The sequence below is a fragment of the Gossypium hirsutum genome, chromosome A12 (genome assembly GCF_007990345.1).
Source record: "Gossypium hirsutum isolate 1008001.06 chromosome A12, Gossypium_hirsutum_v2.1, whole genome shotgun sequence".
Lineage (NCBI taxonomy): Eukaryota > Viridiplantae > Streptophyta > Magnoliopsida > Malvales > Malvaceae > Gossypium > Gossypium hirsutum.
Window position 1 is genome coordinate 105,052,148 of NC_053435.1, and position 24,344 is coordinate 105,076,491.

Here is a 24,344-nt window from a genome sequence, read left to right on the forward strand (position 1 = left end):
CGATTAGAGAAGTTGAGTTTTCTATTGATCTGTTACCTGGTACTGCACCGATTTCTATTGCACCGTATCGAATGGCTCCGACTGAGTTGAAGGAATTAAAAGCTCAGTTACAAGAGTTGACAGATAAAGGATTTGTGAGACCGAGTTTTTCTCCTTGGGGTGCTTCTGTGTTATTTGTGAAAAAAAAGGACGGCTCTATGAGACTTTGTATTGACTATCGTCAGCTCAACAAGGTGACTATAAAGAACAAGTATCCTTTGCCGAGAATTGATGATTTATTTGATCAATTAAAAGGGGCAACAGTGTTTTCTAAGATTGATTTGAGGTCTGGTTACTATCAGTTAAGAGTTAAAGAGTCTGATGTGCCGGAAACCGCCTTTAGAACAAGGTATGGACACTATGAATTTCTGGTAATGCCTTTTGGGTTAACAAATGCTCCAGCTATTTTTATGGACTTGATGAACCGAATTTTTCGGCCGTACTTGGATAAGTTCGTGGTGGTGTTCATAGATGATATTTTAATCTATTCTCGGGATGAATCTGAGCATGCAGAACATTTAAGAACTGTGTTGCAGATTCTGAGAGAAAAGAAATTGTATGCTAAATTCAGCAAAAGTGAGTTTTGGCTTCGTGAGGTTGGATTCTTGGGACATATAGTTTCAAGTGAAGGTATTCGGGTTGATCCAAGCAAAATTTCAGCAATTGTTGATTGGGAGCCACCAAAGAATGTGACAGAAGTTAGAAGCTTTCTGGGCTTAGCTGGGTATTACAGACGCTTTGTCAAGGGATTTTCGATGATTGCTTCTCCTATGACTAAGTTACTGCAGAAGAATGTCAAGTTTGAATGGACCGATAAATGTCAACAGAGTTTTGAAAAGTTGAAGGCATTATTGACTGAGGCGCCAGTGTTGGTGCAACCTGAGTCCGGGAAGGAGTTTGTAATTTACAGTGATGCATCGTTGAATGGCCTTGGGTGTGTGTTAATGCAAGAGGGCAAAGTAATAGCTTATGCTTCGAGACAGTTGAAACCGCATGAGAAGAATTATCCGACGCATGATTTAGAATTGGCTGCTATTGTTTTTGCTTTAAAAATTTGGCGTCATTATTTGTATGGTGAAAAGTGCCGAATCTTCACTGATCATAAGAGTTTGAAATATTTGATGAGTCAAAAAGACTTGAATTTGCGGCAACGAAGATGGCTCGAGCTAATCAAAGACTATGAGCTAGTGATTGATTATCACCCCGGGAAAGCTAATGTGGTTGCTGATGCCTTGAGCAGAAAATCTTTATTTGCTTTGAGAGCTATGGGTACGATGTTAACTTTATCTGATGATGGCTCAATGTTGGTTGAATTGAGAGCTAGACCATTATTTCTTCAGCAAATTCGGGAATCTCAAAAGAATGACAGTAAATTGCAAGCCAAGAGAGCTCAGTGTGAAGCAGGTGTTGACTCAGATTTTCAAATTGGTTCAGATGATTGCTTGATGTTCCGGGATAGAGTATGTGTACCAAGAAATGATGAGTTAATTCAGACCATTTTATGTGAGGCACATAGTGGTGACTTGTCAGTTCATCCGGGTAGTGTGAAAATGTATAATGATTTGAAGAAGTTGTATTGGTGGCCAGGCATGAAAAAGGATATCTCGGAATTTGTATCAAAGTGTTTAATCTGTCAACAAGTGAAGGCTGAACATCAAGTACCATCGGGTTTACTTCAACCGATAACGATTCCAGAGTGGAAGTGGGATAGTTTTACGATGGATTTTGTGACAGGATTGCCTTTAACTCCAAAGAAGAAAGATGCTATTTGGGTAATTGTTGATAGATTGACAAAGTCAGCTCATTTTATTCCGATACGCATTGATTATTCACTTGACAGGTTGGCTGAATTATATGTTGCTGAAATAGTGAGACTACATGGGGTGTCTAAATCTATTATATCGGATAGAGATCCGAGATTTACTTCGAGGTTTTGGATAAAGTTACAGGAAGCTTTGGGTACGAAATTGAATTTCAGTACTGCATTTCATCCGCAAACTGACGGACAATCAGAAAGGGTGATTCAAGTTCTTGAAGACATGCTCCGGTGTTGTATTTTAGAAATGAAGGACAGTTGGGAGAAATATCTACCACTGGTTGAATTTGCTTATAATAATAGTTATCAGTCAAGTATACAAATGGCACCGTATGAAGCATTATATGGGCGTAAATGTAGAACCCCTTTATATTGGACTGAACTCAGTGAGAATCGGATTCATGGAGTCGACCTGGTGAAAGAAACTGAAGAAAAAGTGAAAATAATCCGTGATTGCCTAAAAGCTGTCTCAGATCGGCAAAAGTCGTATGCGGATTTAAAGAGAAAAGAAATTGAGTTTCAAGTGGGTGATAAAGTGTTCTTGAAAGTATCCCCATGGAAGAAGATTCTGAGATTTGGTCGTAAAGGCAAACTAAGTCCACGTTTTATTGGACCATATGAAGTTACCGAGAGAGTTGGCCCTGTAGCATATCGGTTACCTTTACCGCCAGAGTTGGAAAAGATACATAATGTATTTCATGTGTCGATGTTGCGACGTTATCGTTCGGATCCTTCACATATAGTTTCTCCTACAGAGATTGAGGTTCGACCAGATATGACTTATGAAGAAGAACCCATAAAGATTTTGGCTCGGGAGGTCAAACAGTTAAGAAATAAAAGTGTAGCCTTAGTGAAAGTGTTGTGGCAAAAACATGGAATGGAAGAGGCTACGTGGGAACCGGAGGAAATTATGAGGAAAGAGTACCCAAACCTCTTTTCCGGTAAGATTTTCGGGGACGAAAATCCCTAAGGGGGGAGAGTTGTAACAGCCCGATTCTGGGCCTAGTCGGAATAGTAGTTTCGGGACCACAAATCCGACGAGGGAAAATATGGTTATTATTATATTTTTATGATCTACAATTTCACGGAAAGTTTTCGTAAAAATTTCGTTCGAAAATTTCGACGTTTGGGCACTCAATTTAGTCAAAAGGACTAAATTGTAAATAGTGCAAAAGTTGAGTTCTATATGTAGAAGTATCTAATTGATATGAAATTTTAAATTGGAGGTCTTTATGTGGTAATTAGACCATTAGTTAGTTGATGGACAAAAATAGACATAAGAAATGAGAGAAATAGATTTTTTTTAAGTGGGGGCATATTAGTCATTTGGTAATAAAAAAATAAAATGGGAAAAAGATGACAAAAATCATCATCTTCCTCATTAGTTGCTGTCGAAATTTGAAGGAAGCCATAGCTAAGGTTTCTTTGCTTTCTCAAGCTCATAATCAAGAAAGACGCGAAGATTATCTCAAACGAGGAAAAAAAAAGATAGTGGAGTGAAGTGCAAAATTTCGATATTTTGCACCAAGTGACTTCCAACAACTCGGAAATTGGAACGAAGTCAGACAATCATCTACACTATCCTTCACATTTGGGGTATTTTACTACTAGTGTTCCGAAATTTTATGGCATGTATAGACACTTTATGTAATGTGGGATCATCATGTAAATATATGTTATGGTTCCCTTTTAAATGTAGTGTTTATTAATAGTTAAACTATATGTGTGTTTATACAAATGAAATTGGTTGGTATATTGGAATGTGTTCTAAATTTGCAGGAGGTTTAAGCAAAAATAAGTAGGAATGCTGTCGAAAATTTTTAAAAATTTAGTAATACATCATACTCTGTTCCGGTAAGGAATACGGGTAAGGGGTGTTACATGGCTAGTGGAGTTGGTGGTGGAAAAAGAGTGGCTAGTGGAGTTGGTGGTGGAAAAGGTGTGGCTAGTGGAGTTGGTGGTGGAAAAAGAGTGGCTAGTGGAGTTAGTGGTGGAAAAGGTGTGGCTAGTGGAGTTGGTGGTGGAAAAGGAGTGGCTAGTTGAGAAAAGTTTAAGTTGTAGGCTAGGTTTTTTTTATTTTGATTTGGGCTTAGGGTTTGGGCCATTGGGGTTTTAATGTAAATTGGGCTTTGGGTAGTTAAGATTTTGAGTTTTGGGTTTAATTTTGGTGGGTTAGGTAAAGCTAAATTGGGTTTTGATGTAAATGGGCTAAAATTGGCCTACAACTATATTTTTATACATCATGTATATATGTCATATATTATATTTTTGCATATTATCTTATGTATATATTACCTTATATTATTATTACTAAATGTACTTTATACTTGTTCATGTTTGGTTTTTATTTCTCTTTTAAATATTATTATTATTTTTTTGCTACTGCTCTAGTATTATGTTAACATTTTTCATTGATAATGTCATTGTTTGCATCTTTGATTTATTTTAAATTCTTATTTCATGAATATTTTTTATGTTTTAATTACTAATCGAGGCAATATATCGATTTAACATTAAGTCGTAAATTTCATCGCTATGTTGGATGGAATTTGTCGGCTCGTGTTAAAACGGTATATCCTTCTCAAAAATAAAAAATTGAAAGTTCTCGTCTTTTAAATCGGATCACAATTGGAATTTAAATTGAACTTGCATTTTTTGAAAATTAAGACAACACATGTTTAAAAGATACCAATTTTGGGCGTCGCGAGGGTGCTAATACCTTCCTCGCGCGTAACTGACTCCCGAGCCCTACTTTATCTCTGATTTTAACGTAGACCTAAACTCGGTCTTCTTTTGTTTTTAAAAATAAATTTATTAGGTGTCCGATCACACCTATAAAAAGGATCGGTGGCGACTCCCCTCTTTATTTCTGTTTTTCAGTTTATGTTTCAAAAAATCAAACTTCAGTTTTCAAGTTTTCAATAAATTGCCACAATTAGCGACCAAACCAAAATTTTTACGTCGCTACATTAAATCCTATAATGTTTTTTTTATACAAATATTTACTTTTATTCATTATTCATCCTTTTTTAAATCTGAAGATAATATGGATTTAATTAAATTTAAATTTTTATCGTTACAATAATAATAATATCAATCGAATTAAGTGTAACGACCCGAATTTTACCGTTACCGAAAAAGTGTATTTTCGGGTCTCTGTTTCTGAAAAATGGATTCGTAAATATTTATTAAAAATATTTACGAAGTCAATTGAGTGGTTAATTAGAGTTTAATTAAGTAAATTTAGTTTAATTAAGAGTAATTAGGAAAAATGACTAAATTGAATAAAGGATGAAAGTTGAATTGTAGAATAAAAGAAAATGAAGAGGACCAAAATGGAAATTATGCCATTTGTCCTAAGTGAGGCGGCATAAACATAAAAATCTGAGATTTTTTATGTGTTAAAATATATATTAAATTATTATTATATTATATTATATTATATTATATATTATATTATATAAATAAGTAAAGAAACATAAGAAACAGAATGAAAGCAAACGAAACAGAGAATAAACAGGGGAGAAAGAAAGAAAGAAAAAGAAAAAGGAAAATTAGGGTTTCAAGGCTCAAAGTTTAATTTGGTAAGTCAATTAAGTCATTTCTTCTTAAATTTTGATGTTTTAGAAGCTTTGGAACAAGACTTTGATGAAATTAAGTTGATATTTTGAGAGTTTATAGATTTTCAAGTATAGTTCATGTTGAATAAAATAGTGAATTAAGGGTTTAATTGAGTAAATTTCAAGCTAGAATTGATAATAGGATCAAATTGTAAAGTAAGTTATAAGTTTTATGTTGTAGGGACTAAATTGATGAAATTTTGAAATTAGGAAAGTATGCTGGAAATTTAATATTTAAATGAGAGTATGGATGAAATTTGAATAGAAATAAAGTATGAATTAAGATAGCAAAGTAAGTGAATTTAGTTAGAATTAAATTGAAATTAAAGTAAATCAACATTTTGTACTAAGACTATTTTGGACAGCAACAGTAGTCTAACTTTGAAAAATCACCAAAAATTGTAGAAATTGAATTAGAGGATGAATAAAATATGAAATTAAATATTATTGAGTCTAGTTTCTTATAGAAGAAACGATATAAGCAATTGAATTGTAAATTATGAGATATAATGAATTTTGTGAGACAAGGTCAGAATGAATTCGGGTTCCCCTGTTCTGACTTTGGAAAATCACCAAAAATTGAATAAAAATAATTAGAGGCTTAAAGTTATATGTTTGGAATCCCTAATGAGTCTATTTTCATTAGAAATCAACAAGAATGTTATCCGAGTTCTGTACTGTGAGATAATTAATTTTTAGTGAAGAAGGGACGAAACTGTCAGACAGCAGAATAGGGGTGAATTTAAAGAATAAACTGTACTTAATGGCTAAACCAAAAATTCTGAAAATTTTATTGTAAGAAGATTTGTGAGTCTAGTTTCAGGAAAAATTAGCGGATCTTAATTTAGAATTCTATAACTCAAGATATGAATTAGTAATGTATTAATGATTATGAATTGTATTAATTTCGTAGTCAATGTGGTACCAGAAATCTCGGCTAAGAAAGGACAAGACAAAATCAACGGGAGTTAGCTCGAAAATTACGGTTTGTATTTCTATAATCCGAACCTAATACTTAATTGTTGAATTTATTTCTTAATATGTATATTAAGTGTTTTGAAGTAAGAATTATTGTGTTTTGCAAATGAAATGGATTGATATAGTATGTGATGAAATTATTGAATTTATATTGATTGAATTGGCGTATATATATAGATATATATATTGAATATTGAATATATATTGATTATTTGAATTGAATTGAAATATAAATTGTTTGAAAATTTTAAATATGAGATTTGTGATATTTGGATATTTGTTATTGAAAAGTGAATTAAATTGTATTGAATTATGAATTTATGTGATTAATTAAAATGTGTATTGATTGAAAAAAATTGAAAGTGAATTGAATACCCTATTAACAGTATCGGGCTGAGTCGGATATAGTTGGCATGCCATAGGATTGGAAGTGTTCAGGGATTCTTCGACCTCGAGTCGATGAGACACTGGGTGTCACTATATTTCTTCGGATAGATTCGATGAGGTATTGGGTACCAACTTTACTTCGGATAGGCCGATGAGACACTGGGTGTCAAATATTGCTTCGAACTATCCGATGAGGCACTGGGTGCCATATTGGTGTGTTTGGTTGGATCCGTGTATCCGCCAAGGTCCGGGTCTTGTTAATAGGGGTAAATAAGTGAAAAGATAAGTCGAGTGAATTTGATTGATTGAGCTATTGGAATGAAATGAGAAATTGAATTGAGAATTGAAATTGAGATATGAGATTGAAAACATGAACCAAAAGGTTCATGAAATGAGTGAAGTTCAAATGGATGATGATTGATGTTAAAATGAATTAAAATGGTATATTGTTAAGAAATAAAGTGTGAAAACAAGTGAATTGTGAATATATTGTATAGAATTTATACGGTAAGTAAATGAAAAGAATTGAACAAATATGTTATTGTGTTTGTTATATGACTTGTATAGAATTTATATGGTAAGTAATTGAAAATTTATCTATAAAACAAGTAAATGAATACTTATAATTGTTATTGTGATTTTAAGTTTAATTGTTATATTATTAAGTGTTCGGATTATGGAAATACCACTGAGTATACCATACTCAGCGTACGGTTTGTTTCCGTGCGCAGGTTTAGTAAAGATAGAACGTTGAATCAGCATCCCAGTTCGATCCCGAATTCATTAAGGTAAAGTGTGTTAATTATTGGTAATGGCATGTACCTAGGATGTTTTATGAGAGTCATTTAGGTTGTAGATGTACTCATGAAATGAGCAAATTATGGTTGGCAACGGTATGTAGTATGAATTTTGAAATTTACTGTTCATATTGGACCGCGAGGGCCCATTAAAAGGACGATATCTTAAAACTAGGATGTGTGTAAATATTTATTTTAATTAATGACCGAAATTGGACTGTACTGACTGGTAATGTCTCGTAACCCAGTTCCGATGACGGTATAGGGTTAGGGGGCGTTACATTAAGTCTCAATTTTTATGTTAAGTTTTAAAGTTAATGATAAGAATTAATTAAAATTTTCCCGAGGTTCTAATTTCATGTAATTATGTTAAATCTCTTAATAATTTCCTATGGGTAAATTATAACAACAAATATATTAGCAGATTGAAAAAAAAGGGGGGGAAATGTGTTCTTATGATGTGGGTTTAATTATGCACCCAAATGTTATATCTTTTTTACATTTATTTTTAAAAATTTAATTCTCTCTTTATTTGGATTGAAAATTAAAACTCAATTGATAACATTATTAATATATATTCTTTAAAATTTGAATATATAAAAATTTGATTAAAATGTTATTAATTAAATTTTAATTTTTAAATCAAACAATCCGAGAGAATAAATTGTGTAAAATTAAAATTTGAGAAAGAGTATTTTAAGAAATTTATATAAGATGGTTATAAATGATGATTCTATCCATCAATGCATTGAAAATCAATAAAAAAGAATAATCGACTATTGAATTTAAATGATCCTTAATAGAATTTAGTACCCAAAAGCAAGGGCTTTAGGCCTTTGGGTTCAAAAAAGTAGGAATGTGATTGATGTCCAGTGATAAGTGCACAGACATTATGTCGTTTACCCCTTGTCACATGTTACTAAGGTAGCCTTAATGAGCTCACTGGGTTTCCCAAAGTAAAATATGCCTGTAACAAACCCATTTGGACCTTAAAAGGTTGAGAATGTTGATATTTAAATTCATTATTTATTAGACATCATTGTTTAAATCATATGAAGATTTCAAGTCTATATTGTGTAAATTTTATCTAGATTTATTTCTTCTAAGAATTGAACGCCATTATAATTTATTCATATGCATTTGTAATTGTAATTTATGGTTATATAAGTTTTGATATTGTCAATAACAACATCTAAGTTCAAGATTGATCATGAACAATTATGTGTGTGTTCAAGTTTCAATATGTGACTGTTATGATTACTCAGACATACTTGGTTGTTTGTAGCGAGTTGCTCGTAATATCTATATTATTCATGTGTATGAAGTTAATCTGAAGAATATATGAAAGAGTAAAAAGTAATTGGACTTTTTCTTATTTTTTAGTCTTAACTTTCCATCCAATAAAGGAGAGTCATGATGATTGATGAGGCCGAGGCATTAGATTTGATGATGAGTGGACCCACCGTACTGGGCGACACGATCTACCATATTTTACTATTCTTGTCCCACCATGGAATTGAAACCAGTAATCTGCAGGCCAACCACTTCCCAAGGGTTGGTTGCCATACTTATTTTCCGGCTTTCATTTCATGTAATCTTCTTATTGGACCAGGTGCAGGGCATACACGTTCTTGCCCTTACATTTGGACAGTAGCACTTGCACCGACATTTCTTAAGCCCATTTGCCCTCATTAAATCCACCATTAATATTGAATAACTTATATTAAACACAATGGCGGACAACATAAATTCTCTATTGACCCAATTGATAACTGTACCTGATTCCTTTTGGCAAAACATCATTAAATATACCCATCATCTACCAAAAGGGTAAAAGCAACCTTTCTTACTGTATAGAATGTTAACTTAGACATTACTGCGTTAGCCTCAATTCATATAGTCAAACTTCATCATTAATTAATAAATTATTACCATTTTCATGTGACTGGCTGGGATGCTTCCAACAAGGTCTGCTCTTTAGATATTTTTAACTTATAAACAGGCTAGTATTATAATACTGCAATTTTTTTATACAACATATAATTTGTTGCTTGTTCTCCAAATTACACTCCCTCTATTCTTGCATAAAGAAACAATATTTGGACACTTGAGAGATAAATTAATAAATATAATAGGAAACACAATTAAGGATGAAAAGCTAACACCTAAAATGATCAAAGCATTAATCACACTATACTTCACTAACCTCACCATCCTTACATACACCCACATTCACCACCATGGTTCCTGGTTCCTTTGATTCCATCACCCTGCAACAGTTCCTTCTCGGCGACTGCCAAAAATAAAATAAAATCATGTCAATTTTTTTTAATAATTCATGTTTTGATGTGGAATGTAAATAAAATAATGAAGAATGTGACTTACTCTATCCCATAGATGTGGGTCTGGTTTCTTATTGACGATCACCATTTCAAGTGCACCGGGATTAGCCATCTTCCATCTGCAGGGAGGATGAGGCACACGGTGCCGCTCGTACTCGCTTACTGTTTGGTTCAGTTCTGAATCCATTCCCACCTTTGACATGTAAAACACAAAAGGCTTTTGGCATGGGTTTCGGCTAACTGGACGAGTGTTGAAAGCGTATGCTGTGTAATCTGCTCTTCTGTACCAATTTAAGAATGTTCTAGAAGGCATTTCGATCTCCCGTGGTGAAAAGATTCCTCTAAAGATTTGAACAGCGAAACCCCACGAAACTGATATAGTCCAACTCTTGGATTTATCATAGCAGATGGATTGCTGCATGATTCCTGCTGAATCCAGCTTTACAGGCAACATAAGCCGCTGAAGGGCTTCAACCCTGGTTACATTGGGGAAAATAGGCTCGACAACATCAAGGTGATGCAGTGACACCAATGGTGTTATGGGATGTGCAGCAAGGAGTCCGAACAAGTTCCCATACACGTCATACTGATACAAATCAACCAACAAGGAACACTTGGAATCAGATATCGAGTCATCGCATTAATAATAGTGGCAAAAGTTGTTCTAATGGCTAATGAGTCATCCAGCTTCAGCATTAACAATGAACATCTACGTGAAAACCAAAACTTACTAGGACTGCCACTTTCCTTGTGACATAGACATCCAAACTACAAAAAATTGACTTACACGCTCCACCTATAAATCAGGTAGGTATGCAGGCCTTGCACATAATACTCCATCAAGAAATTCATTTCACCATACCAACTTAAACAAATTACCTTATGGGGATACACCGTTTCGTAACTTGTAATTTAGTTGAAAGACATAGTTGATTCAATGCTGTGATAAGCTAAACATTTTACTTCTTGTTAACAATGTCTTTAGGATCAACTAGTCAATAATTCCATCTTTCAGTCTAATAGCCATGTATCATAAAGCTTGAGCAAAAGACCACATAAACCTAACAAACTGAGGTCGAAACCTTACCAACACACGGGTCCTAACCCCATCGCCTATGTCTAGCTCTGACAACCAAATGCATTGAGCTAATCAACCACCCAAGGTTCATACACCTAAACTACTGTTGACAAACAATGATTAAACCGCGGTTGCAGTAATGACCAATTCGATTTCATCCGATTCCAAGTAATGTAATCCAAAATATTTTGGATTTTTAGTTGAAATATCTATTTATAACTCCCTCAGTTTTAATTTGCTATTAAGAGTATTTTAATGATTTTTTTTCATTTTTATGCTCCTGGCAGCATTATAATCTTTACCCAAATGAACCATCAAACCTATTTCATGCACCTGAATTAAATTTTCTTGAAATAGAAATGTGAAATGCAACTTCAACACCCCTACAAATGCTTCATTAACTCACACAGTATTAAATTCAGTTAGGATTAACTTACCCGATTACATTACTATTAGAGATACTTATACTAGCATTGAAGTTACTAAAAGTAATAGAAACAATGCATGCACTTTACCAACTCAACAAACTGAGTCACCGACCTGGTGGAAGCCGAGTTCCTTAGTGAGTGGGACACCGAGTTCAGCCATACAAGCCTGCATTCGGTCATCTGAGCCGTACAATCCTGGGTACCTCTGAATACACCGGTCCTGCATCTTCGCCAAAGCCTTAGCCAAAGGGTAGCTAATGGCAAAACCTCCACCGCCGTATGCCATGCCGTAGGAGAAAAAAATGTTCTGGATATGAGATTCCGACAAGCTCCCGATGTAGTAATACTGTGTATGGTCGTATTTCCTCAAAATCCTAATCAGATTGTCCGTGATAAACACGGTGTCGTCGTCACCCATCACGAACCACCGGACATTATCCATCTTAAGCCTCAACGTCTCCGTCACGATCCGCGATATTCGAATCGCCGACCGGTGACCTTGCCGGTTCGTGTAGGCGAAGTTGGAAGTGTCGCTGGAGACACGAACCGGTGGAAGGGTTTGCTTGTCCTCCGGAGAGTACTTCACGCGATCGTCAAGCCAAACCACGCCCCGCATTTTGTTCGGCTTGTACCAAATCTTGATGTACTCTTTCCTCTGCTGCCATAGCTTGGAAGAAGCCGCGACCCCGAAAACGATGTCCTGGATCTCCGTCGGCTTCGGTTTATTCGGCATTTGCACCGCTACCGCCAGTTTTTCTCGGACATCTCGATGGCGAAGAAGGGGCGACGTTGTCTCAGCCGTCTGATTGAGAATCGACGGCGGAGATGTAATGCCTGTTCTGGTGGATAAAGTAAACGGGAAATCATCGGAAGTGTGATGAACTGAGGCCGTTAGCAGCTTGAGAGTGTAGACAACATAGGTAACTGAAACAAAGAGGATTAACCAGACCATGAGCTTGGGAATGGGTCGGGTCGAATGTCCAAGAACAAGCGGATTTCCCGATGGGCTCCTCATCTGAATCTGATCCCATACCATTTCTGAATCTTTCTTGGCGTCCTTCATTTTCTTTTCAAAATTCTGTTAAAAAAATTAAAGATTTTCTCTTTACTTTTGCATGTAATGTTGGATTCTCTAGGAGAATCTAAAAATGGGGGAAAAAGGACTTTAAGATCAGATGGCACCCAGAAAACAAAATCAGATGAAAATGGGAGAAAAGTGGTGATGGAAGGAAGAAGGCTGTAGTTGCAGATGAGTAAAGGTGAGAGCTTGCATTGTTGCCAGGTTGCAAACCACCGCTAGAAGGGATCCTTCAAAGTCCAAAGTAATTAAATACCAAGTAATTCTTTTTACTTATTATTTTATTAATTTGGGGTGTAATGCACTGAGATTTCTAGAACCCTGTGAGCGACTTGGATTTGGTACTAGATTTTGGAGGTGACGACTGACCCTACCTTTTTTCTACTTAAAGGCGGGAAATATACGTATTTAGCCGACAATTGGGTTTAAATGAATTAATGGTCTAATTTAATTGAAAATTTTATAACTAACTCCATACATTTGAAAATTACATCATCCTGATTTATATAAGCAATAAAGAAAAATATATATTTTTTATTTTCTAAATAGTAATATAAGTTATATTCTTTAATATGTTTTTTTTTAAGTTTTAAAAAATAACTCAGTTCACATTATTGCTATTACAATAATTAGAAAGATGTAAGTTTAAATGTGTTTAAATACATTTTTTTTAAACTTAAACGAGTTTTACAATCTAAAGATCAGTGAGAATTCAAGTATGTCCCCAGAGAGTGCAATTTAATTGCTGACCAATTGGCAAAGATCAGCCTATCTTGGCAAACCTCCCTCCAAATTTTTGAAGTTTCTCTTGATGTGGTGGTTTCGACTATCCAACAAGATAAATCTTTTAGTGTCTTTCAGAATCTCTTAAGTTGTATTTTTTGTTATGTTTTTTTCACAAAAAAAATATAATTTTCTTTCTATTTAAAGATTGAGAAGAGATTATAATTAGAAATATACACTGCATTTAGAAAAAAAATAGAAACAATAAAAGTCATAATAGAAGGATTAAATCTAAAAATAATGCCTAATATAAGGATCTTCCGAAGAATTTGACCAAGAGTCATGCGTCAAAGAAAAAAGGGGTAAATTTAGGGTGAGTTGTGTGTGTTGAGCAATTACACCTCCATCCAAGGCATAAAAGATAGAAGTGCAACAACAGAACAAAAGATTTGAAGTTAGACAGCGACAGATGATGAAAGCTTTTGCCTTTTTGATTGGGAGATAGATGTTGAAAGTTAATTATGTAATATGCGTTATTTGAAAGTTAATTTACAAAAACAGTTTTCTTTCAGCTTAACCCAACCATTACGCGCGTTTATTATGTTGAAAGTTACTTATATTCTATCATAAAAGAAAAAGGAAATTATTAATATACTAGATTTAGTAACAAGTGAAAAATTTCTCACTAATATATTTATAAAAAAAATTATATATAAAAAATTGAAAAATTTAATATTTTAAATTAAAATATTCTCTTAAAAATATTTTTTTTCTAAAATAATAAGTGTAAAATTAAGGTTTTTTATAATTTTATTTTATGATTCTTAAAAATTAATCTATATTTGAGTTGTTAAAAGAGAAAATAAAAGTATATTTGCGTTGTTGTTAAAAGAGAAAATTATAATATATATTATAAAAGTATAAAAGATATAAATATTTCTAAAATAAAAATTACTCTTTTTAAATTTTTAAAATTATTTAGTGTTTTCCCAATTGAGCTGATGGTCTTTTGCGATACAATTTCTGGAGCTTATATAATTTTTTTAATTAAATTTTACCTAGTAAATTAACTAAACATTAATTCAGTTTAATTTTTAAAAAATTATTTTCTGAAAAAAATTTTAAATGTTATCTAACATAAAATTAAAAAATATATTTTAAAAATGTTCAAGATTTAAAATTATTTAAATTATAAAACTATATCATCTATAACTTGGTGTTTTTTTTTCATATATATGAAATAAAGAAATAAAGAAATTATTTAGCAAAACAGATGAGGTTGAAAATTAATTAACGAAATAGTTGAAGTCCGCCCTAAAGCAGCGGATTCGGCACCTCCTGGTTCAAATGCCAAATGGAAAAATATCATAAATAGTCCCCATGTTTTATCAAATATTTGCATTAGTTACTTTCAATTTTTTTTTTCAGATTCAATACAATACTAATAGGTTTCATGTCTAGAAATTGGCTGGAGCTAAAAAAAAATGTCATTTATTTTATTAATTTATTCTATTTTTAAAAGAATTTATCTTAAAATTTTGATAAAATGATGAGGGACCATTCCTGATATTACTCCATTTTAGTCCAAAGCATAGAAGCAACTGATATTACTCCTTACTCTTTATTTTCCATTTTTTGTTTCTTAAATCATAATAATTTATGAAATCATATTTGATATATTATCGATATATATGTCTCGAATTTAAAATTTTGGACTTAAAATTTTAAATTTAAAAATTTTAATATTTATTTATAATTAATTATATATAAATAAAATTATTAATGTTTATTACATCAAATACTCTACTTTATTTCATATATATTTTAACTTCTTTTAAAAATTATTCATCTATCATCCCTCGTATAATTTTTATTTTTATTTCATATGTGTTAACGTTAAAAGACTACAGGGGAAAATTTTGGCAGTTGGCAAAAAGCCTGAAGGAAAAATGAAAAATAAAAAATAGAAAAGCTGGAAACAGCCGGGTCGGGGCCATTTTGCTTGCATTCAGTCAGTGAGGCACACGTGAACGGGCCTGGGTGCTTATGGGTGTCGGTTCCCACCTTAAGTTTTGTGAATGACCCAATCTGGACCGTTCATCAAAATAGTTGTTTAATGTTGTGAAGTGACTTTTACTGTTTGTTCTTGATGATGTTTGTATGTTTCGAGCCGTAAGGTTGTTGGGGGGTGGGGTTGGATTGCAACACAATCACACAGCTGCCACGTTGATTATTAGATTAATGCATGCCTTTTAAATCCGATATGATTCTTTTTCCAATTAATAATTGAAAAAATTAGAATAGGATCTGCATTATGCCACGAATCTATACAACCATTAAAAAGATTAGGGTTGATTCAATCAAAAAGTTTTCGATTTTTTTAATTTTTCTCTAAATTTAAAAAAATATTTGTATTATATTAATTAAATAATTATATCAGTCTAATCATTGATTTAAATTTTAAATATTGATTTAAATTTAATATGGATAAATTATAAACATATAAATATATATTGCATAAATAATTTGAATTTATAATTAGGTAAATTACTTAGCTAGTTACTCAATTTTTAAGATATTTTTATTTTAATCACTCAAAATAAATTTTTTATAAATTTATCACTCAACTTAATAATTAAATTTTTGATTGGTATAATATTAAAATTTTGATAAATAAATTACAACATTATAAGTTATGGACAGTCAATTAAAATTTAACAACGTGTGATGGACTTATACTTGCACATATGGGACTCTGCAAATGTGCAATGCATGTTTGGGTTAATGTATGGTTAGGATCGGACCAGACCATTGTTGTGCAAAAGCTGGGCTATATGACTATATCCAACAGACAATGCTCAGTTTAGTTACTCATTGAGTCTCTGTCCAAGACCGCTTTTTTTTTTTTCCTTTAAACTTCTAAATTCTCTCATAAACCCCGAAACCTTATAAATGACAGTGGTCAAACTCCTCCATTAATAACCAACATGTATGAAGAAACTAACAGTTACTCTCACCCGCCATGGACCCTCCATCAAAGTCCTCATATCTCAAAATCTCCACCCTCAAGCTCTCAAAGCTTCTCTCTTTGCACACTCTCCGTTCCTGACTGACCAAATCTACTCTCATTTCATCAAATCAGGCCATTCTCTGGACCCCTTTCTCTCCACCGCTCTCATCTCCCACTTCGCCAAACATGCTGACTTGTCACGCGCCCTTTCCTTCTTTCTCGACACCCCCAACCCCGATACAATTTCTTTCAACTCACTCATCTCTGGTCTCGCTCGTTTTGGCCGAGTCGGGCCGGTGCTTGGGTTGTTTAATGAGTTGAGGCATTTGGGGTTGAAGCCCGACGTGTTCACGTTGAGCAGTTTAGTTAAAGGGTGTGACAGAATAGAAGAAAACGAGATTGTTCATGGGGTTTGTTTGAGATTGGGGTTTGGAAGTGGGGCTTTTGTGGTTAGCGGATTGATTGAGAATTATGCTAAAAGTGGGGACTTGGTTTCAGCTGAGAAGTGTTTTAGAGATTGTTTTGATGTTGATAATGTTGTTCTAACGGCTATGATTTGTTGTTATTTTTGGAATGGGGAATTCGATAAGGGTAGACAAGTTTTTATGAAACTGAGGGATTTGGGATTTGAATTGAATGAATTTAGCTTGACAGGTTTGATCAGCGGCTTGTTTGATGTAAAAGAAGGTCAACTGATCCATGGGGTTGGCTTAAAGATGGGATTTTTATGTGGTGGTTCCCTTCATTTTAACAATGCTGTAATGAGCATGTATGCTAGGTGTGGAAGTAAATTGGACGCTGTTAAGGTATTCGATGAAATTACTGAACCAGATATTGTCTCATGGACTGAAAGGATAGGAGCAGCTCTTGATGGATTCGAGGCCTTTGGAATTTTTAATAGCTTACGTCGTAAAGGTTTGGGTGTTAATGAATATACAATGACCAATGTCTTGTCTGCTGTTGCAGGAGAGGGGTTGTCATGTTTAGGGAGGCAAATCCAAGCAGTTTGTCAGAAGGAAGGGTATTTGAAAGTGGTTTTTGTTGGCAATGCGTTGATTTCTATGTATAATAAGTGTGGGAAAATGGATGATGCGAGGTGCATTTTTGATGTTATGATCTTTCAGGATTCTGTGTCGTGGAATTCACTGATTGCTGGATATTCGGATAATGGATTTGTTAGTCTTGCTCTTAAGATGTTCTCTGATATGCGTGGTCCTAATGTTGAAGTGAATTGTTATACCCTTGCTAGCATTCTTAAAGTGGCGTCTGACTCGAACTCTTTGCACCTTGCAGTGCAGATGCATTCCTATATGATTAAATGTGGATTCATGTCGGATGACTATGTGGTGTCTTGCTTGATAGCAACGTATGGGAAGTGCGGCAGCTGTAACGAGTCGAGAAGGGTATTTTCTGATGTTGATAAGACAAGTGTCATGCATCTTAATGCAATGTTGAATACTTTGGTTAATGCTGATTGTCATGTTGATAGTCTAGATCTCTTCCGAAACACAGTGGATTCCAAACTTGAAGTAGACAGCAAAACTTTTAGCATCGTTCTTAAAGCTTGCAGTGCCATGACAGATTTGGAACAGGGAAGAGGCGTTCACTCTCTTGCTCTTAAATCTGGATTTCATCAAGATTGCTTTGTCGAGACTGCTGTTATTGACCTTTGCTGCAAGTGTGGAAACATAAGTGATGCAGAGAGGGCTTTTAGATATGCATCTGTTGACAACTTGGCTGCATGGAATGCAATGATAACAGGATATGCACAACATGGTTGCTATAATGAGGCTTTCAGACTTTACGATAGAATGACTGTATGTAGAATTGAACCTGATGAGATAACTTATCTTGGACTCCTTACTTCATGCTGCCATGCAGGACTACTGCAAGAAGCACAGAGTTACATGAACTCTATGGTTGAGTGTCATGGTCTAATCCCACATTTAGAACATTACGCTTGCATGGTTGATCTGCTTGGCCGAGTAGGTCTCCTGGAAGATGCAAAGAAGACCATAGATGAAATGCCTATCGAACCAGATGCTCGAATATGGCAGATTCTGCTATCTGCATGCAACATCCATGGAAATTTTGATATGGGAAGAGTTGCAGCCACCAAACTTCTTGAACTGCAGCCTGATAATGAATCTGCCTATATTCTTCTTTCGAATCTTTGTGCTTCAGCTGGTATGTGGAATGCTGTCAGAAAATTGAGAAGAGAAATGAAGGAAAAACTAGTTTCCAAGGAACCGGGTTCTAGTTGGATTCAACTAAGAGGATCCATGCATTACTTTTTTGCTGATGATCTGTTGCACCCTGAACATAAAGCAATATTTTTGGAGCTGTCAAAGTTGTATGAACATATGCAAGATTCAAAGATAAATGGTAATTTTTTATTGGACTTATGACCATTGAAAAAGATACGTTGTCGTAGCTTTTGCAACTGAGAATATTTAGGTTCTCCGATGTTCTAAATTCTAATCCATCAACCTTATCAATCATCTAATTTGATGTGATGAACTTTTGGATTTTGGCAAGTTGAATAGAAACTGGCACTTTAACTTGGATTCTAAGAAGTTACTACAATGTAGACAAACAACGAAGAACAGGGATTGCTTCAATACATTAATAAGTTAAATTGGGTTCATGGCATTTTTTACATTAGTTAGACATGGCAATAGCCATGAAAACCAGGGTCGAGGAACCTTCTGGTTCCTCAAGGCCAAGACGATAAACCATCATGGTCCATGGACAGAACACTGTTAACCGTTCCTCCTTTAACCCATGGCAAGCAAAATGCAGCCTAAAGCCCCTAACGGAGATTCCTTGATTCTTTCAGAAGGTAATGGAAGGAAGCCTTTTCTTGGTGTTAAAGGTATAAACTTGTTACTTTATTCCTTGCTCTACCATGTGATAAATGCCATAAACCCTACTTTAAACTACATTTTCTCAATACCTGAAAATCACTTTGCTAATCTCACCTTGTTAGGTCATGGCTATTGCTGTCAATTTCTCAGCCCAAGCCTTGAGGCAGAGGACATTTCCGAGGGCAATGGCAGACCTTGCCCTTAATCCCTTGCCTTCCCAAACATCACGCCGACTTGAGCTAAAGAGAACGAAGAAGCAGCCTAATGGGGTGGCCATTAAAAAGCAGGAACAAAATAAACTAACCTACAACCGTGGAGTCTCTTCGGTCATGTCGTCATCGAACAGTGATATTGAGTCAATTTTGGGTCAACCTTCTGCAGCTGAAACAATCAAGGATTTCTACATGTGCATCAATGAGAAAAATCTGAAAGGACTTGAGGGTTATATCTCAGAAGCCTGCTACATCGAGGACTGCTCTTTCTACAACCCATTTAACGGAAAAAGGGTTACCTCTCTTTGTCTCTGCTTGCGTATTTAAGTTACAACATGTATTGTCATATCTGATATGGAAACATAGTTTGCAGGAGGTTATTCATTTCTTCTATCTGCTCATGGGCAGCATGGGTCAAAACGTGAAATTCATCATCGAACACATTTGCGAAGGAGATAGTTTTACTGCAGGAGTAAACTGGCATTTAGGTAACTATATACATATGATATATCGACCACCTTTTCTTGAGCTTTTAACTCTTATCGTAACTTGCTTTAACAAGAGACTGAGGAATTATTTTCTGATAATATTGCAGAATGGAAACAGACGCAGATTCCCTTCACCAGAGGATGCAGCTTTTACGAATGCTCGGAAGAAGGGGAAATATTAGTTATAAAGTAATGTATAGCATATCAGTGCCTGTTTTAGGCCATTTTAATCGACACTAACTTTCGATTCAATGCAGGAAAGCTCGGATCATTATCGAGTCACCTCTGAAACCAGGGGGAGTGGTGCTGGTAATCTCCCCTCGAGAACCATTCAGTTTAACACTACTTAATCAAGGGCTAATTAAGCTTCCTGTTTGTTGGTTCTGAACCATCTTTTTTTCTCGATATGTTGATTCATTCAGGTCCTGTTGAAGAACGTGACTACAATATTCGACGAGTTCCCGCAGGTTGCCGAATGTACGCAACACTTTCACCAATATACTAAAAACTTCAAATGACAAACATACACACAAATCTCTTGGCTTTATATTATAACGTCCCATATAATTTGCTTTTTCTTGTTTGAAACCTTCAGGGTTCTTGAAGAGTCCGAATGTAATATTACAATGGTTACTGAAGATTTACGCAATATTCGTGGCACCTTTGATAAACCCTCTATTGGCAGGCTACGTAAGAATCGGGAAATTCATGGCGGGGTTGTTTGCTTTGGCCATCAAAATCGTGGTCTACATCTCGAGGATTTTCTCCAGGTAGTGGTAAATTAAGGGTTTTTTTTCTCACATCAAAGGCAGCTCTATCAGAGCATGACGGCGAGTCCACGTTTCTAAGAATGAGGTGGCTGTGATAGAAGGCTTGCTCAAGGCAACAGCATTAAGCTACAAACAAATACCTACTATTTCCATTTGGTATCACCAGTAAGGCGACTTCATATATATATATATATAAAGAGTAAACTTATGCATTGTTTGATTAGGGATTGGAAATAAAATAAATTTAAACAATTTATTCTTTTTAATTCGTTTCATAATGAAACTAAACTTATTTGAATTTTTTAAAAAAGAAAACTATGAAAAAAATATGTAGATACTGTTTGATATATTGAAAAATTAAATCTACTAACTTAAAGTGCGGTACATAACATTCCCGTGGACATCATTCAATGAGAGATGATTCAAGCAACCGGGAGAAGTAAAACAGACACAAAACAAGTCTTGAAAGTTAACTACATCTAAGGGAGAAGGTTTTAAATTGCTCTCGAGCATTGGCACATTTGTTCCCTCCATGAAAAACATGCTTTGAAGAGCTAGAACTTATATTATGGAGGAGCATTTTAGACTCATAAATTAAGAGAGATAACATAAGATTAGAATTAGAAGTGCTTTTTCTGAGTGAATAATAGTTGTAACATCTACTTCAATCTAATAGATAAGATGTTTAAGTCACGAGTTAACATAAATCTGTCTCCAAGGGTCCAAAAATTCTGCTTCAAAGCTAGTTGCACTATGGCGGAATAAAATTATTTGTTATGTTAGTAAAAATGAGTACCAAATACCATTATTTCATTTGATAATAAATGTTGATTTTTTTAAAATTACATATTTATTTCATAATTTATTTTTATTAATATAACATTTTATATTATTTTGAATAATTCTAGATAAAAAATTAAATATAATAATTGAATATTGTATTTAGTGTTATATTTTAGACTTAAATATTTGTATTTGATGTATTATTAGTGTATAGCTTTAAGAATAAATATAATTAAACCTTTTGGCAATTAAATATAATGTATGAAACTTTCTTAAGGGTACAATTACAATCTCATTTACAATTAATGCATTCGTATAATTAAAATTAATGTTTTATATATCTATAATTAGTATCGAATTATTACAATGCACAAACAAACTAATAACGGGAACATATTTAAGCTTAGACAAAAAAGTAAATTTTGACAAGATTTTCATGCATTTTTAAACTTCAACCAAAATAAAATATAAATTAAGAATCCACGAATGATCTTTATGAATAAAAACATTAAATGCCCATTATTTACGTGAGCTTATATTTATAAACTTAAATCATTTTAAGGATTCATGTGGAAAATTAAAATCTAAAAATATATAAACAATCGATAATATGTTAATATTTGAATTTACGTATTTTAATTCTAGATAATTATTGGTACATAAGTGGTGGGAATTTTAACTTCATAAGCAATCGAGATTTTATCACGTGGACACATGCATGGCAGTAGGAGTAGCAGGTAGGAGCTTGGCCCCGAAAGTGGAAATTTATGTTTTTAATCCTTTTTAAAATCTGTAATTTTATATGCAAATATATGATGAAATTGTATTTTGGTTCTCCAAAAATATAAAATTTTGATTTAATTTTTTAAAAAAAATATAAAATTAAAAGTTAATATCGTAGTAACTTTGTATTTTGAGTATCATAAAAAATTATAATTCAATCTTGATTCTATCAAAAAAAATTCCTTTCATCACTCCTTAGACACACAATAAAATTTCAACCCACTAATAAAATTAAATTTTATATAAATATATTTGTTATGTATTTTTGGCATAAATTATAAACGTGCCATAATCTAATAATAAAATACACTATGGATATCTTGGTTTGCAAATTTTTTTAATAATTTCATTATAGGTTCTAATCTAATAATAAAATGTTGACACAATGCTTAGAACTACTAATAACCTTTTCTCAATCTATAAATAAGAGGATAATGCGCTTCAACACACTCAAACTTACACCTTATTACATTAACAACAATACTCATGTCAATCGAGCTAAAACTCAATTAGTATCTTGACTAGCAAATTAAGTGGAGATGAAATTGGAAGGATTAATAAGGAAAAGGAAGTTTTTGAGTGTTGGAATAATTTTGAAGTGTGAAGTTACACGTCATCTGTACCTATTCCATCTCCATCACCACCGAGCCATGAAAATTGAAGCTTGGAGGCTTCTCCTTTTAGTTGTCTTAATCCATTTTGAACAAAATTTAGATATTATGCCAAAGGCTCTTCTTACTCTATTCATACTTTGCTTGCACGCCTTCTTTTCCCTTTATTTTACTTACCATCATTTATGTTATATCAACTGCATTGTAAGTATGCTGATCCTAATATCAAGTTTGATCACTACTAAACTTTTACCTTATTTTTCTAAAATAATTATATTACAACAATTGCTCAATTTATATATATATATTTAAATGGGGTGTCCAAAGATTTTTTTTTGGGATGGATTTAGAGTAATTAAATTTTAGAAAGAAAAAAAAAGAGAGACTTTTTTGAGAGTCAAATGAAGATGAACTAATAAAAACAAAGCATCCGTAGGAAGGAAGGAAGGCGTAAGAAATAAAGAGAGGCTGGTGAGCTGAGTTAGCCAATAAAGAGTTATTTATGTCGGCAAGTGGCAGCAGTGAATTTACACGCGCAAAATAAGTCACCCACGAGCGCTGACGTTGCACTGCTCGTGGTCTGCGTCTCCTTTTCCATGCTACCCATGGAAGGGAAACCCACCCCATTCGCTTTCTCCTTTCTTCGAGTTATTTTCATATTTTTGTTGTGATTAGAAAAGTTTTGATTTTGAAAAATAAAATTAAAAATATGTGAAAAAGAGTGATTCATAAATTCAATTTTTCAGCATTATTGTAAAAAATTAAGGTGAAAAAAATATTTATTTTATACATGTAATTGGAAACTGAAAAATTAATTAATTAAAATAATATTTAAAGAGTTTAATAGAATTATACTTAAAATACATAATTTAAATATTTTTAAGTAATTAATATAAATTATATTTTTCGAAAGAAAATCAATTTATTCAGTTCATCTAACTAAGTAAAATGAAAGATACAAAAATATTTTAAAATTTTAAATATAATAATATAAAAAATATAAATTAGACTAAATAGTTAATAAGAATAAAAATATTTAAAATTATAAAAACACATGATTATAATGGTGAGGGCTCAATATTAATGCTAACAAAATCATAAAACTAATGAATCCTCGTTCTCACAATGTCTCTATCCACAAAGGTAGTAAAAGTGTTCAAACGGCCGCATCGATTAATATTCGAATTAAATTATTATTAAATATAAAAATATTTAATCACTAATTGAATTGACTTTTTTTCAAATTATTAGATCAGTTAACTGAAATTTATATGTTTTCTTTTATCTTTTAATTTAAATAAATATAAAATATATATAAAAAATGTACATTGCTAATGTTTTAAAAAAATTATATGAAGATGAAAACAACAAATAAGACATTAGAAATATTATATAAATCTTGAAAGTGAACAATAATAACTAAAATTTCAAAAAATTATTAACTGATCACCGATTGATTAATTAAATTAAATCGATTCGATCGATTAATTCAAGTTTAACTAAACTATAAATAGCCCTAACCAAGCTGATGATA

The 24,344-nt window shown here is 33.2% G+C and overlaps 3 protein-coding genes across 3 annotated transcripts; 2 read left to right on the top strand and 1 right to left on the bottom strand.

The window, feature by feature from the left end:
* Positions 1–9,619: 9,619 nt before the first annotated feature.
* On the bottom strand, positions 9,620–12,904 carry LOC107949024 (uncharacterized). Its single transcript, XM_041083568.1, has 3 exons — positions 11,598–12,904; positions 10,023–10,565; positions 9,620–9,930 (listed from the first exon to the last, which is right to left on the bottom strand). The coding sequence occupies exons 1-3, from the start codon at positions 12,546–12,548 to the stop codon at positions 9,829–9,831; spliced, it is 1,596 nt and encodes a 531-aa protein (XP_040939502.1). The 5' UTR covers positions 12,549–12,904; the 3' UTR covers positions 9,620–9,828.
* Positions 12,905–16,277: 3,373 nt separating this feature from the next.
* On the top strand, positions 16,278–18,704 carry LOC121211149 (pentatricopeptide repeat-containing protein At2g33680). The gene has a single exon (XM_041083567.1). The coding sequence runs from the start codon at positions 16,278–16,280 to the stop codon at positions 18,702–18,704; it is 2,427 nt and encodes an 808-aa protein (XP_040939501.1).
* Positions 18,705–18,945: 241 nt separating this feature from the next.
* Positions 18,946–20,985, top strand: LOC107947053 (uncharacterized). Its single transcript, XM_016881602.2, has 7 exons — positions 18,946–19,171; positions 19,286–19,669; positions 19,749–19,863; positions 19,971–20,052; positions 20,121–20,172; positions 20,286–20,340; positions 20,459–20,985. Exons 1-7 carry the CDS (start codon positions 19,142–19,144, stop codon positions 20,635–20,637), a joined length of 897 nt encoding a protein of 298 aa, XP_016737091.2. The 5' UTR covers positions 18,946–19,141; the 3' UTR covers positions 20,638–20,985.
* The last annotated feature ends 3,359 nt before the right edge of the window (positions 20,986–24,344 follow it).

What these genes read in the sequence shown, in the direction of transcription:
- LOC107949024 (XM_041083568.1), bottom strand. Translation starts at nt 12,548, where the DNA reads ATGAAGGACGCCAAGAAAGATTCAGAAATGGTATGGGATCAGATTCAG. An exon ending in AGGAACTCGGCTTCCACCAG is followed by an intron (nt 10,566 to 11,597) that starts GTCGGTGACTCA and finishes GATTTGTATCAG; the next exon opens with TATGACGTGTATGGGAACTT. An exon ending in ACCCACATCTATGGGATAGA is followed by an intron (nt 9,931 to 10,022) that starts GTAAGTCACATT and finishes TATTTTTGGCAG; the next exon opens with TCGCCGAGAAGGAACTGTTG.
- LOC121211149 (XM_041083567.1), top strand. Translation starts at nt 16,278, where the DNA reads ATGAAGAAACTAACAGTTACTCTCACCCGCCATGGACCCTCCATCAAA.
- LOC107947053 (XM_016881602.2), top strand. Translation starts at nt 19,142, where the DNA reads ATGGAAGGAAGCCTTTTCTTGGTGTTAAAG. An exon ending in AGGAGTAAACTGGCATTTAG is followed by an intron (nt 19,864 to 19,970) that starts GTAACTATATAC and finishes ATAATATTGCAG; the next exon opens with AATGGAAACAGACGCAGATT. An exon ending in GTTCCCGCAGGTTGCCGAAT is followed by an intron (nt 20,341 to 20,458) that starts GTACGCAACACT and finishes TGAAACCTTCAG; the next exon opens with GGTTCTTGAAGAGTCCGAAT.